Consider the following 14,135-nt stretch of genomic DNA (forward strand, 5'->3'; position numbering starts at 1 on the left):
CCTGTAATCCTAGCTCTCTGGGAGGCTGAGGCGGGCGGATCGTTTGAGCTCACGAGTTCGAAACCAGCCTGAGCAACAGCGAGACCCCGTCTCTACTAAAAATAGAAAAATGGTGTGCACTTGTAGTCCCAGCTACTCTGGAGGCTGAGGCAGGAGGATCGCTTGTGCCCAGGAGTTTGAGGTTGCAGTGAGCTAGGCTGACACAACGGCACTCAACTCAGGGCAACAGAGTGAGACTTTGTCTCAAAAAAAAAAAGTGAAGATTATTCCTTATCATCACTAAAAAAGAATATAAAATATTCTTTTAGTATATTCCATGGTGACTTGGGAAAAGATATAGAAAGCATTTTATCAAATTTGCAAGTGATCCTAACTTGCTAAATTAGGGGGGTAAAGAACTCAGCAAGCAAGAATGATGCACCTAAATGAAGAAGATAAAATTTAATACAAATAAATTTAAAGTATTCCACTTACATTAAGAAAAATCAGCTACATGATAGCTGTTAAGCCATGTGTCATAAAGGTCTAGTGATTTTTGTTGACCGCAAGTGCTACATGAATTAACCAAAAAGGCTAATGCAGTTTACCCGTAATCTTCATTCATTCAACTAACATTGCTGGAAAGGCAACATATATAACCCATATAATGGGTTATAAATTATATGGGTTTATTAATAATAATAATTATTATTAATAATTATAATTAATAATTTTTCCATTAATAATTTCTCCCTTGATTAAAAAATTTATCTCAAATGCCTCTAAGGCAGATTTTTCTTAGAAAGTAAATATTTAGTGCTTTTTCTTTATTTTTTTTAACAGGGGAGAAAGTCCTTATCTCCCAGGTAATTTCCTAATTCTGCAGGCACCTCCATAGAATCCCCAAATATCAGGGTTTGCAGATTAGAAATTTATTTAACCCTCTACATACAAGGTGTTCAATATTCCCAATGCACCAGGAAGCAATGTGTTTCCTTTGTGGGCTGATCCAGTGGCTATAAAGTTTCATATAGAAGAAAACTCTCTTGCCTGGAAAGCACAGCGTTTGGATCTGAATCGCCTCTTTAAGGTCTTAATAACAAATCCAAACTCTTCCCCAACACAGCCTTCAGAGAGTCCCTACATCTTCTGTCTTACAAACTAAACATCCTTAGTTCTTTCAAGCATTTTCCACATGCCCTGTATTTGGAAACCTTCATCATCCTGATGGCTCCCCTCTAGAAACATTCCTCTTCGATCACCTGTCAGTTCATTTGCTCCTCCTACAGGTGTTTACAGAATGCCTGCTGTGTTCCAGGCCCCTTACTGGGCACTGCTGATACAATGATGCACCAGACAGACCACTAAGCAGCGATTGCCCAGGCTAAGTGCAGTGATGAGGACAGACAGCATGCTGTGGGGATGCATGGTTGGGGTATTAAATCCCAACCTAGAAGATTAGAAACGCTTCCATTGAGACCTGAAAGATGAGTCCACTTCAGTTGGATGAAACAGAGGGAGTGGGATTGTACAAAAGGGTTTGACCGGAAGAAACAGCAAGTTGGCTATTCAAATTCTAACCCTGGCTGCTCAGTAGTTGTACAGACCTTGCACGAGACCTTTAACTTCTCTAAGTCTCAGTTTCTTCATCTGTAAAATAGGGATAATAGTATCATGCACAGTGAAGTGTGAACTGCCTAGCACAGTGCCTGGCACCTAGTAGCTGTCATCACTACTGCTGTTTTCATTATTATCCTCAGTTAAGGAGACCAGGGACATGATTGGCTCCCAAGGGGTAAGGTTCTATGCCTTGTCCCCCAAAAGCACAGCCAGCAAAGAAAAGAACAATGTCACTCACAAGGAGATAACCCCCCAACTCTACCCACACGCACATACATGCCTTACAGGTGCAAGACACATGGGCGAGCTGAGGACAGAACAGCCGGGAACTGAGGGAGGGAAAGAGCAAGGGAGTGAGGGAGGGAGGGAGAGATTTTCGAGGGAGAGATAAAAGAAGGTTATAGAAAAAGAAGGGGATAAAGAAAGAGTTTAATAAGGAAGTGAAAGGGAGAAAGAAGGGGAGAAAGGATCTGTGGTAGAAAAAAAATCAAGTTATTTATTCACTCTCTAGGAAAGCTTTTAACTTTATGGCTTATTGAAAGTCAGATACTGTGCTTTTTTGGTTTTCACAGCATTAATCACAAGATAGGAATGAAGAATTTTACTTCTTACAGTTTATAAAAAGTGATTGATACCAGAGATTGGAGTATACATTGAAGAGAGCACAGGCACGAAGGAGGCACTTAATGGCAACAGCACGTCTGTGCTGAGCAGCGATCATGACAGTCTCTCCATCGGGTCCAAATTTCCAGATTTCCTGCAGAGGATGCACAGCAACTGAGCATTAAAGAAGGCGGGACTTCAAAGGGTTTTATTTTTTTTAAGGCCTTTGCTACATTTAAAACGGGATAGTCTGGGCACAGTGGCTCACCCCTATAATCCCAGCACTTTGGAAGGTTGGAGGATCACTTGAGGCTGGGAGTTTGCAACCAGCCTGACAACATAGCAAGACCCCATCTCTGCAAAAAATAAGAAAAGTTAGCTGGGTGTGGTGGCACGTGCCTGTAGTCCCAACTACCCAGGAGGCTAAGGCAGGAGGATCACTTGAGCTCAAGAATTGGAGGCTGCAGTGAGCTATGAGCTAGGTCACCCTCCAGCCTGGGCGACAGAGTGAGACCGCATCTCCAGAAAAAACAATTTTTTTTTGAGCTCTATACATCAACCTTAATTTGTATAATCATTTCTGATGATAAAGACACATGCCAGCCACTCAATTCTTTAGATATGCATTGCTAATCGCTATGTGGTAAAAGGTCGGCTCCTATATAGTTTTGAGACCCACCTTTTGCCAGCTCCCCATAAAGTAGGAAAATGCTAAAAGATTATGTTCAAAGCTTCAGAAGGGGTGGACCCCAGACTCCAATTAGTTTATACTCTGCAGCTGCAATTGTCCCTGCAGATGTGACTGATCTCGAATTGTCTTTCTGGCACACGCCCCAGCAGCTCCTCCTAAGGTCTTTCCCATCAGCCATTCCCGCTCTGCGTTGTAGATTTCACTTCTGCCATGATTCTCAAACTGACATCTCCAGAAATGCAACTTCTCAGGCCCCAGCCCAGACCTACTGAATCAGACACTCTAGGCATGGGAGCAGTAATGTGTTCTAACAAGCCTTCCAGAAGCTTCTGATTTACTATGAAGTTTGAAGACCCCTGCTCCACTGCCTGATCCTACTGCCCAGCCCTGCTGTGTTGCCTGATCTGCCCAGGGCTGCTATCTCAAAACTTCGCCCTTTCGGCCTCCAGAATATGGTACCTCCTGGCTCTCCTACCTGGAGAGAGTGAAAGAAAGAGAGGATTTCACCAGGTGTCCCATACAGAAGGGGCATCAGGAGTGCAATGGGATTAGTGACATCATCACGTCCTAGATAAGACCTAAGGGATCACCGAGTTCAAACTCCTCCCTTTATAGATAAATGAACTGAGTCCCAGAGAATAAAACAGTTTGCCCCAGGTCTCTAGCTAAGAAGACATATCAAGTCTGGAATCATCCCAAATGAAGATGAAATCAGCCATCTGCATGTCTCATTCACTCAGTTGCTCAATACATACTGAGCTGTGGACAGGACCAAAGCCAAGGCCGGAGGTCAGTGGAACCGAGGTATGACCAGCAGCGGCTGCACCTCGGAATACAAACAGGCACTTTATGGTCTGCACAAAGACTCATGGTCAAGGAGCAAGCAGGGGCTGAAATCAGCATGTTCAAGTACATAAGATGCCTTTTTCTTTGCTCCAAGGCACATCTGACCCTAAGCCATGCGTCCTTTCCACAAAGGACGTAGGGATTGGGCACCTTTTCTGCCTAGGTTTGCAGAAGCCTTGACAAATTTGCCAAATCGCTTAACCTCTCTGAGCGTCAGCTTCTTTGTCTGAAAATAGGATATAACGATACAGTGTTTTCCCCCCTGTGGATTAAGTGAGGGAACATGTCCCTGCCCATAGCAGGGGCTCAGTCAGTGAGAGTTGCCCTCCATAGGTCTGTGAGAAATGAAAAATAGTCCCTATCCTCAAGGGATTTACAGTCCAGTGGTAAAAATGAGACAAGTGCAAAGATAGCTAAAATATGAATCCCTCTGAGGTAGGGACCACTATTCCCCCTCAGAATATAAGGCAGACAGGGTTGGCGCCTTGGCCGAGGACCTGCAGTGTGCGTGGCCGGGGGTGGGAGGAGGCTGCACTGGACCCGGCTCTCGCTGATAAGGTGTCCTGGCAGAGGAAGGACATCCCAGGTGTAAGGAAGAGGATGAACAAAGCCCTGAAAAGCTCAGGGAAGGAGACAAATGTTCTAACCATGGCGAAGTGGCTTCAGGACCTGTAAGACTGGTGGCTTCGATGGGTCAGACTCTCCAGGACTCTGATGGCTTCTGGCATCTGCTTTCCCTCCCTCACAGGAGATGCCAACAAAGTCAATTAGAGGTATTGTTTTTGGATGTGGAAATCCATTTACTGGTACCTAAGGCTTGAAAATGTTAATAATTATCAACTTAGGTAAAAACTTCTACTGGCAACGCAGCACAGGACATTCTTACGTCCAATTCCCCAGGCCAACCAGCTCCTTCAGACACATTGCCAATTTAGAAGGTTCCAGCTCCTCGTATGAAACACATTGCAACTCTACTAATATTTTGATGTCAGGTTTAATTAGAGACATATGCAAAAATGGAAATAAGTGCCTCCTTATATACTGTAATTTCCAAAGAGCAGAATTTGGGGCTGTATAAGGTGAATCCTTAGATTTTCTTCATTAGCTTTATTTTTGAGTAGTTAATTAACAGTTATGAAGAAGTTTCACTAAATTCTGTGGCTTCTACCCTGGAACACCTCTGGAATTCTTCCTGGCAGAGTGGGGGGCGGGGAAGGGAGTTCAGCCCTCACCGTGCCCTGACCAGACTCTAGGGCCAGTCTCCTTTTAAATTATTGCCACAGAATGCTCTCCTAAAACGCAAACATAAATCCTGAGTGGGTGGTATTGATCCAAAGGGGAATCTATAATAGGGAAAGAAAAAGGTTTCAAGGTTAGTTAGTAGAAATGAAATGAGCTAGGTGGGTAAGTTTAGAAAAGAATGCGCATGTCAATAAGACCTTGTAAAAGAGAAGCAGCAAATGGAGAGCAGCTGGAGGCATGTGGAGTGGTGTGTGTGGAATGAGGGGGCCAAGAACACAGGGGGGTTGGTTGGGGCAAGGAGGGTGAAGGTTTCCAAAAAGGCTGACATGCCCCACTGGTTGCCCTGGTGACAGATCCACCCCCATAGGACGGGGATGTAACAAAGAGAAAAAACGTGCACAAATCAAGCAGGCAGTAATTGGGGTGGGGCAACATGGCTTCCAGTTCTCGCCCCAGGAGGAGGGCCTAGGGAGGGGTCTGGAAGGGGAGGGGCACCACTGATAAGGGATGGGTCAGGGGGAAGAATCGAACAGCCCACTGTTCCACCTGCCAGCGTCCTCTGGAAGGGCCTGTAGGCTGAAGCACATGCTTGTTCATTCTCCTGTTGGCCATAAGCGTTGGCTCAGGGCTGCCACCTGCTAGTTAGATTGCCACTTGCCACAGCCCAGCAGGTTGAGTCTGTGCAGAGGGCACAGTGGGGGCAAAGTCAAAGTGATGACCGTGGTCTGCTTAGTCTTCCACGGGCTCCCAACCCTGCGACATGAAGTTCAAACTCTTCACTGGACACCCCACCCCGCCACCATGGCTTATCTCCCTCTCACACCACCTGCCTGATGGACAGCCTGCAGTCCCCTGAGCCACGTCCAAGCCCCCGCCACACTGCACCCTCACACCTCTGCTGCCTGCTCATTCCTGAGGGCTCTGCATGGCCATGACCTTCACTGGGAACAATTCCCTTAAACCTGCCATTTTCAAAGTGTGGTTTGGGGAACTCTAGGGGTCTCTGAGACCCTTTCAGAGGATCCATGAAAGGGATAATAACACTAATGTTTGTCTTTTTTTTTTGAGACAGAGTCTCACTCTGTTGCCCGGGCTAGAGTGCTGTGGCGTCAGCCTCACTCACAGCAACCTCAAACTCCTGGGCTCAAGCGATCCTCCTGCCTCAGCCTCCCAAGTAGCTGGGACTACAGACACGCACCACCATGCCCGGCTAATATTTTTTTCTGTTTTTAGTTGTTTGGCTAATTTCTTTCTATTTATAGTAGAGATGGGGTCTTGCTCTTGCTCAAGCTGGTCTCGAACTCCTGAGCTCAGGCAATCCTTCCGCCTCGGCCTCCCAGAGTGCTAGGATTACAGGCGTGAGCCACCGCGCCCGGCCTTGTCTTTTATATTGTCATTCATTCATGAGTATATAGAGTACAAAAGTTTATTGATGTGGTTTTAGATTCCACATTGCAACTAACCGCTAACTACCATTTGTCAAGTTTTGGTGTAGTACCAAAGAAGAATATCCACAAATATATGAAAAGGCTATTAAAATGCTCCTTCTTTTTCCAACTACATATCTGTTGAAGGCCACTTTTTTTTTATATATAATATAACCCAAATGACATTTTGTGATAGATTGAATGAATGAGAAATGAATCTATAGCCTGAGCTGTACTCTACTAAAAATAGAAAAATGGTGCACACCTGTAGTCCCAGCTACTCAGGAGGCTGGGGCAGGAGGATCACTTGAGCCCAGGAGTTTGAGGTTGCTGTGAGCTAGGCTGACACCACAGCACTCTAGCCCAGACAACACAGTGAGACTCTGTCTCAAATAAAAAAAAAAAAAAGTACAATGTTGTTACTTTTCTCACTAATTTTTTATTATTTAGAAAATGTAGTTTTTTATGCATATAGCTCATTAATTTTTAAATTGATTAACAGATACTTTTCAAAGTTTTCCATTTTAACTTCTGATCCAGTAAATATCAGATCTAACCCACATAAACAAAAGCTCTTCAGGCCGGGCATAGTGGCGCACACCTGTAATCCCAGCACTTTGGGAGGCTGAGGTGGGAGGATCGCTTGAGACCAGGAGTTCAAGACCAGCCTGGGCTACATAATGAAAGCCCCCTCCCACCCCTATGAAAAATAGAAGAGTTAGCCAGCCATGGTGGCGCATGCCTGTAGTCCCAGCTACTCAGGAGGCTGAGGCCAGAGGATCCCTTGAGCCCAGGAGTTTGAGGTTGCTGTGAGCTAGGCTGACGCCACGGCACTCTAGCCAAGGCAACAGAGCCAGACTCTGTCTCAAGAAAAATAAATAAATAAAAGCTCTTTGGGATCTTTAATAATTGTTGAGTGTAAAAGGAAAGGTCCTGAGACCAAAAAGCTTGAGAACCACTGCCTTATACCAAACCCACGCATCAGGTAGAGTTAAGCTGGAACTTAGATATGCCTCTATTACTGCACACTGATTCTACCAAATTAATGATCTTTTCTCATGCCTGTCTCTTCCGTCACACTGTGCACTTCCTGATGGTGCCTATTCATCTTCTTAAACACCCAGTGTCTGGCACAGAGTTGAAATTCCAGAATGAGGTAAGAGATAAGCCCACGAAGACAGACATCACAGGCTGCCAAATGAGCAGCCTAGAGATATTCACAGGACTGGTGAATAAATACATGCATTATTTCTTTTTAACTGATCAAGCTGTTACTGAGACTCTGACCTGAATTTAGACATAAGATGTAAACATTTTTTAAAAACCAGAAAATTCAAACAAAAAATTAACCTAAGAAACAATTCTGCTGTTTCTACTCTGTTAAACAAACTTTCAGAGACACACTTGCAAGCAAGTAACCAGTGAAATACATCATGCTGGTGGATGCCATAAACATAGCCAAAACGACTTGCCACAAAAAAGTGAAATGCAGCCTGGCAATGTTCTGAACAAGAAAACCCCCAAAAAGCCAAGAAAAGCAAACACGCAGAAAACACAAGACACCATATTCTAAGAAGGAAGAGGTCATGTGATCCGGGCAAGGACTACCAATGAGCACGCTTCCCAAAGCAGATTGCACTTGAGACTTGGGCCACAGTTGTAGTGTTTGCCTTCCGGTTTCACAATTCTCACTCAACCACGTTCACAAGCCAAGCAGCCCTCTAGCGTGTCTGGGAGCGGCCTCTTGCTCTCGTGGAATACAAACATGCTTGCCCACTTCCAGTCCTGGGGGTGGGGAGACAGGCTGTGTCCCACCCTCCTCTTTGTCCCTGACACATTCTCAGCAAAATGAGGAAAAGGAATCAATGCTGGATGCGGGGTTGATACCTTTGGCAAAACAGGCTTCTAGCTCTTATCTCAGAACACAAAGGTTATCAGAGCCTGCCCATACGGTGAAGGAGGAGGACAGTAAATGCTGACACCACGGAAGGCTGGGTGGGGTGTGTGTGTGTGTGTGTGTGTATGAGAGAGACAGAGAGATGTGGAGCTCAGAGCAGAAGGCTGCTTTTCCAGGTTAAGTGTGTGGTGTTTCATCTGGACACCAGCCCTATCAGAAACCCAGCTGTGCAATCACTGCTGATGATCTAGAAATCACACATTTTCAGTTATATACATAGGTATGTTTATCATCTTGAAACTTGTTTTTAAAACCCTTTAATTAACATACTAAACATTTCCCAGTCCTTTTCACATATTTATGTCACTATGGAAACAGGGAGTCTCAGGAGACTGCAGACATGGAAGACGCACTATCGCTGGGGTCGTTGCTCAGTCAACATCAGTAAAGATTCTGACCTCTCAAAACAGGGCTCTTTGGTCCCTGATCATAACTGCAAGGCTGAGGCTACGTGGTCCTGCGTAGTTCTCTCGGTAGCCTTCACAGAGGGTCAGAGTCTAATGACTGGCCAATAAGATAAAAATGTAAAATACAGTTTCAGAGAACTTTGTGGAATGATAGTCGTGATAAATCTTTCGCTCACTGCATACCTACAATATACATACATTACCTCATTTACTCCTCATGAAAATGTTCCAATGTTGGCATTAACATTCCTATTTTATAAATGAGGGAACTGAACTTCACAGATTACATTGCCTAAGTACACACATCCAATAAGCAGCAGAGGCAGGACTTGAACTCAGGTCTATGCCAAAGCCCATTATCTTTCCAACGGCCAAGCTTCCTAGGACCTCCACGTGCTATGCTTACCAGAACCCTTGTTTAGAACCATCTGTATTCATCTATATTCTGCGTGTTCTCATGACATTTCCTTTCTCTCCGCAAGAATTTTTTTGAAAGACCAGACCGGACCAGAATAGTAGACCCCTGGCATATTCCATTCTCGATATCTTGATTCAGCTCATAAGGTCCCACCTCTCCTATGTGCATGCCCTTTTTCCCCGCTGCCATGTGGAGAGGCATTATTAACAGATCTAGCTGGCCAAATCCAATAAAAAGTGTTTTCATAACACCTTTGTCCAGATAAATCCAAAAAGGGTATTTTCGGATGAAAAATCTTGCCCTGCATATTGGAGAAAAGTCATGAGCCTCAGATTAAACTGAAGGCTTCAAAACAGAAAAGGTTTGGTTTTATTTTGAAAGCCTGTGTACAACCACATCCTCCACTCCAGAGGCACCCATCCCCAATGAGACCCTGCCCCAGCACGCCCAACAGAGGACCCAGGGACAGGAGAGCTTCCCCGAGGGACACCAGTCCCCTCGTCCCGACTCCCCCAAGCTCCCCGCCTGCCTGCTTCTGCAGGTGGGGCCCCTCACTCACCCAGGAGGGCCCTCTGGGGGTGGGTCCGAGCCTGTCTGCCTCTGGAGGTGGCCCTCGTGTGTGGCCGCTGCCTGGCCTCAGCGGGGAGGAGGACGGCCTGTCCCAGGATCAGCAGAAGGCAGCCGGCAAGCATCTTTTCCATTTTCAAGACCAGTAAGAGGGGAGAGGCTGTGACAAACACAAGAGAAGGGAACAGGGTGAGATTTCTGGGTCTGCCTGAACTGCAGGTCCCACAGACCCACCGCCCCGCCTTTTCAGGTTTCAAACACGCCACTTGTACTTAAAATGCCATTTGTATGTTTGGCCCTTACGAGCTTAAGTAGCCCCTGTTGGTAGGTTCTTCTTGGATACTCTGAGAAGGACGTGCATAGTTGGAATTTTTCATCACTTTGGTCACTATAAGACTGAATGGAAAACTTGAGGAGAAAAATCTATCCTCAAGTTTCTTATCAGTTAAGTGTATTACCAATTATTCATAGTCACATTCTGTATCTTGGATTTCAACAAGGAAAAATTGTATCTGAGAATTCCAAGTAACAATATTCCTTCAGTCTAATAATAGCAGATGGTACAAATTTATATATATAAATTTCCCAAGAAATTCATGTATAGCTGACATAAGGTAGTACCATGCAGCCAGCCTCCCAGCCTCCCAGCCTCCCAGCCTCCCAACCTCCCAGCCTCCCTTCCCAGCCTCTCAACTTCCCAGCTTCCCTTTCTAGCCTCCCAGCCTCCCAGTCTCCCTGTCTCCCACAAACATCTATTAAGAGGGAGTTGGCACAGTGGTTAAGGACTTGGACTCTGATACTAGACTGAGTCCACGTGCCAGGCACTATTCCAAATGTTTTACATGTATTAACTCATTCAATTACCTAATATTATTCCCGTATTCCCATAAGGCTCAGGAAGTTTCAGTGGCTTGCCCAAGGTCACACACAGTAAGCAAGTGTCTGAGCCAGGATTCAAACCCACGGTGAGCAGGCCAATTTTCCATGCATTGATTAGCAGAAAACTCAATTAACTAAAAGTCAAATCCCCAAAAGTCAATTCACAAAAGGCCATAGATGTTTCACTGTCAGAGGCAGGGACAGGGCAGGGACCATTTCCCAAAACTTAAAAAAATACTCAATAATTTAGTGAACTGTTTGTTCAGCAAATTGCTCTCAGGAATTGACCTGAAAATGAACCTGGGCCCATCAACCTTCAAAGTCCACAGTTTTGCACACTTGCTGTATTGAGCTAGTTCACTTTTTACTATGTATTACAATTATATTGAAAATAGTGACTGTTTATTTAGCACTTACTACATGCCAGGCACTGGGCCAAGTGCTTTAAACGTATGAAGTGATTTAATTCTTACAGTAACTCCGAGAAGTTAAGTACCTTGGCCAAGGTTACATGGCTTGTGAGGGGTGAAGTTCCAGAATCCACTCTCATTACAGAGAACCGCTCCCCTCATTCCCTTTTTAAACTATTTAAACTCTTTACTAATTGAACTGGCCCCTTTTCATAGCTTTAGCTCTGAGATTCCTTTTGAGAAAAGGAAAAAAACTTAGAACATCTTGCCTTTTGCTCTAATCTTAAACCTACTATTTACTTTTGAGCTCTTTTGCTATTTATCACCTTATTTTATATGGCACTGTGTGTGTTACATCATTTCTTTGTGATTTATTATTTTATTGCTATTCCTCTGCCTCCTAACTGAGCAGACACAAAGTCCACGTTCATTTATTTCCAAATGTACACAACACGCTCTCAAGGCCCTCTTCCTCCCTGACACATTGGCACTTAAATCAAACATTTAGAATATGATGTGGTGGATGATGAACACCATTGCACGTGGTTTGTGTTTACTGTGGATTTCAAGAAGTGTTTGTGTTTTCAAGCCACCATTGCTAACCAAAGGCACTGAGAATAGGTGAAGGGTAGGGGGTTGAAAACAAACAAAACTACATACTTCTAGGTGTCTAACCCTGGGCAGCTTACTTATCCTTTCTTGGCCTCAGTTTCCTTATCTTGAAGTTGGAGGTAACAATAGACTCAGTTGTTGTATGGATTAAATCAGTTCATATATACATATGTATAAAGCACTTAAAACACGCCTGGCACACAGAAAGTACTGACTAAGCATTAGCTATTTGTTGTTGTTATTATTATTATCATTCTGCACTCAAACCAATCAATAGAAAGCATGCATTGTTAATTTTATCAAATGAAGCCATTTAATGTACATGAAATTAACTTTTATGCTTACTTATGAATATTATTATAATAAAACAATGACATAGAAATTCATAATTTTTAAATACACATTAGTATCTGGAAGTATTTAAACCTTTCTTTTTTCAAAATGCAATGGCATGGCAGGCCACATGCTGGAAGAAAATATTTGCAAAACATATGTCTCGGAGGGGAGGGGCTAGGAGGGGAGGGGCAAAACCCATCTAACGGGTACAATGAACACTATTTGGGTGACAGGCACACTTATAGCCATGATTCAAGCATTACAAAAGCGATCCATGTAACCAAAAACATTTATACGCCCTTAATACTTTGAAATAAAAAAAACTGATAAATTACCTATATTCAGACCATAATTCAGTAAAAAGACAAACAACCCACTTAAAAATGTGCAAAAGATTTGAACAGTCATATCACCAAAGATATTTTGATGACAAATAAACATGAAAAGGCATTCAACATTCTTAGTCATTAGCAAAATACAGATGAAAATCGCAGTGAGGTCCCATGACAAATCCACTAGAATAGATAAAATTAAAAAGACTGATACAACCAAGTGTTGGCGAGGACGTGAAGAAATTGGAACCTTCATACATTGCTAATAAGAATGCAAAACGGTATGGTCACTTTGGAGAACAATTTGGCAGTTTCTCACAAAGTTAAACATACACTTGCCAAACGGCACAGCATAGGGTGACCAACTGTCCCCGTTTGCCCAGAACTAACCATGCTTTAGCACTGAAAGTCTCACATCCTGGAAACCCTTCGGTCCCAGGTGAACCAGACGTTTCATCCTCCTACCAGCAACCTCATGATCCCAGGTATTTACCCAAAAGATAGGAAAACACATCCACACAAAGACTTGCACTCAAATGCTCACAGAAGTTTTATTTCTAAAAGCTAAAAACTAAAAACAACCCAAATGTCCATCAACTGATGAACGGATAAAGAAATCGGGTATGTCTACACAATGGAATACTACTCAGCAATTAAAGGAAGGATCTACTGAATGAATCTCAAGATAACTATGCGGAGAGAAAACAGCCAGACACAAAAAGATGACATACTGAATGATTCTATTCATATGACAGTCAGTAAAGGGCAAACTGTATGACAGAAAGCAGCCCAGTGGTTCCAGGGGCTGGGTGTGTGATAGGGGATCAGCCATAAGGGGCATGAGGGAAATTGGGAGGTGACGGAAATGTTCACATCATGATTATGACAGATCTATACATCTGTCAAAACACATCAGGTTGTACACTTAAAATTGATGAATTTTATGATATGTAAGTTAAACTTTTACAAAGCTATTTTAAAAAAGTAAAAGAATGAGGAAAAGGATACTATATAGACAGCAACATAAAACCAGTATGGCAATATTAATATCAGGCAAGATAGATTTTTTTAAAAAATGCAATGGCAGTGGAACGAGAAGAAAATAAGTCAGTGCATGCACCCGTCTCAATGGTTGTTTCTCAATTCGGCATTTACAGCTGTTAGCCTTTGAAGAACAGGATCCATTTCTAACTGGAAAATGCAATGACGTTTGAGAACAGTTCCTTTCATATATGGGCAGATGAGAAGAATTGTTGTGCTGAGAAATAGAGGTTAATTCAGTCTGAGCAGATTCCACAAAGCATTAGGGAACATGGAAAGAATATTTTAAAATAATACAACGGCTTTGACTTTTGTTTTAGCAATTTTTCTCCTCTCCATGGGACAATGAGTCTTTTCATTGAACTTTACCAACGGGGTGGGGGAAGACAGAGAGGGAGACTGTTCTGTCTTAGCTACAGTTCTTTAAGCATAACTGCTGCAAGAAAACCCACAGGCGAGCAGAATCCCTCCAAAGCCAACACTGTCTGCTGTGGGCCTCGAGACAAGAGGCCTGGCTGTCCACACTGATGTGACCTCACCTAGGTAACTTAACTCTTTGGGCTTAATTAGCAGTAAAATAAGAGGCACGTCCTGGAAGCAGTGTTTCTCAACCTAAACAGGACCATAGGCCTGTAAGGCCCTGCTCTCCTGAGGGAGAAGGTGGCAGCAACCTCCACCTCCACATAAGACGAGAAAGGGGGTAGGGCACTAATATTTACTAAGTGCCTGTGATGGGCCAGGCAGTGAACTGGGCGTTTTGCACATTAT

At 43.7% G+C, this 14,135-nt stretch overlaps 1 protein-coding gene across 2 annotated transcripts in view; it reads right to left on the reverse strand.

Annotated features, from left to right (window-relative positions):
- Nucleotides 1-14,135, reverse strand: part of MATN2 (matrilin 2) — a 133,329-nt gene that overhangs the window by 110,002 nt on the left and 9,192 nt on the right. For both annotated transcript variants that reach the window (XM_012643621.1, XM_012643620.1), the window contains exon 2: nt 9,750-9,917. In XM_012643621.1, the coding sequence (XP_012499075.1) occupies nt 9,750-9,891 (142 nt within the window). In that variant the 5' untranslated portion in view covers nt 9,892-9,917. The remainder of the gene's footprint in view (nt 1-9,749; nt 9,918-14,135) is intronic.

The sequence above is a fragment of the Propithecus coquereli genome, unplaced genomic scaffold, assembly GCF_000956105.1.
Source record: "Propithecus coquereli isolate 6110/MARCELLA unplaced genomic scaffold, Pcoq_1.0 Scaffold2, whole genome shotgun sequence".
Taxonomy (NCBI): domain Eukaryota; kingdom Metazoa; phylum Chordata; class Mammalia; order Primates; family Indriidae; genus Propithecus; species Propithecus coquereli.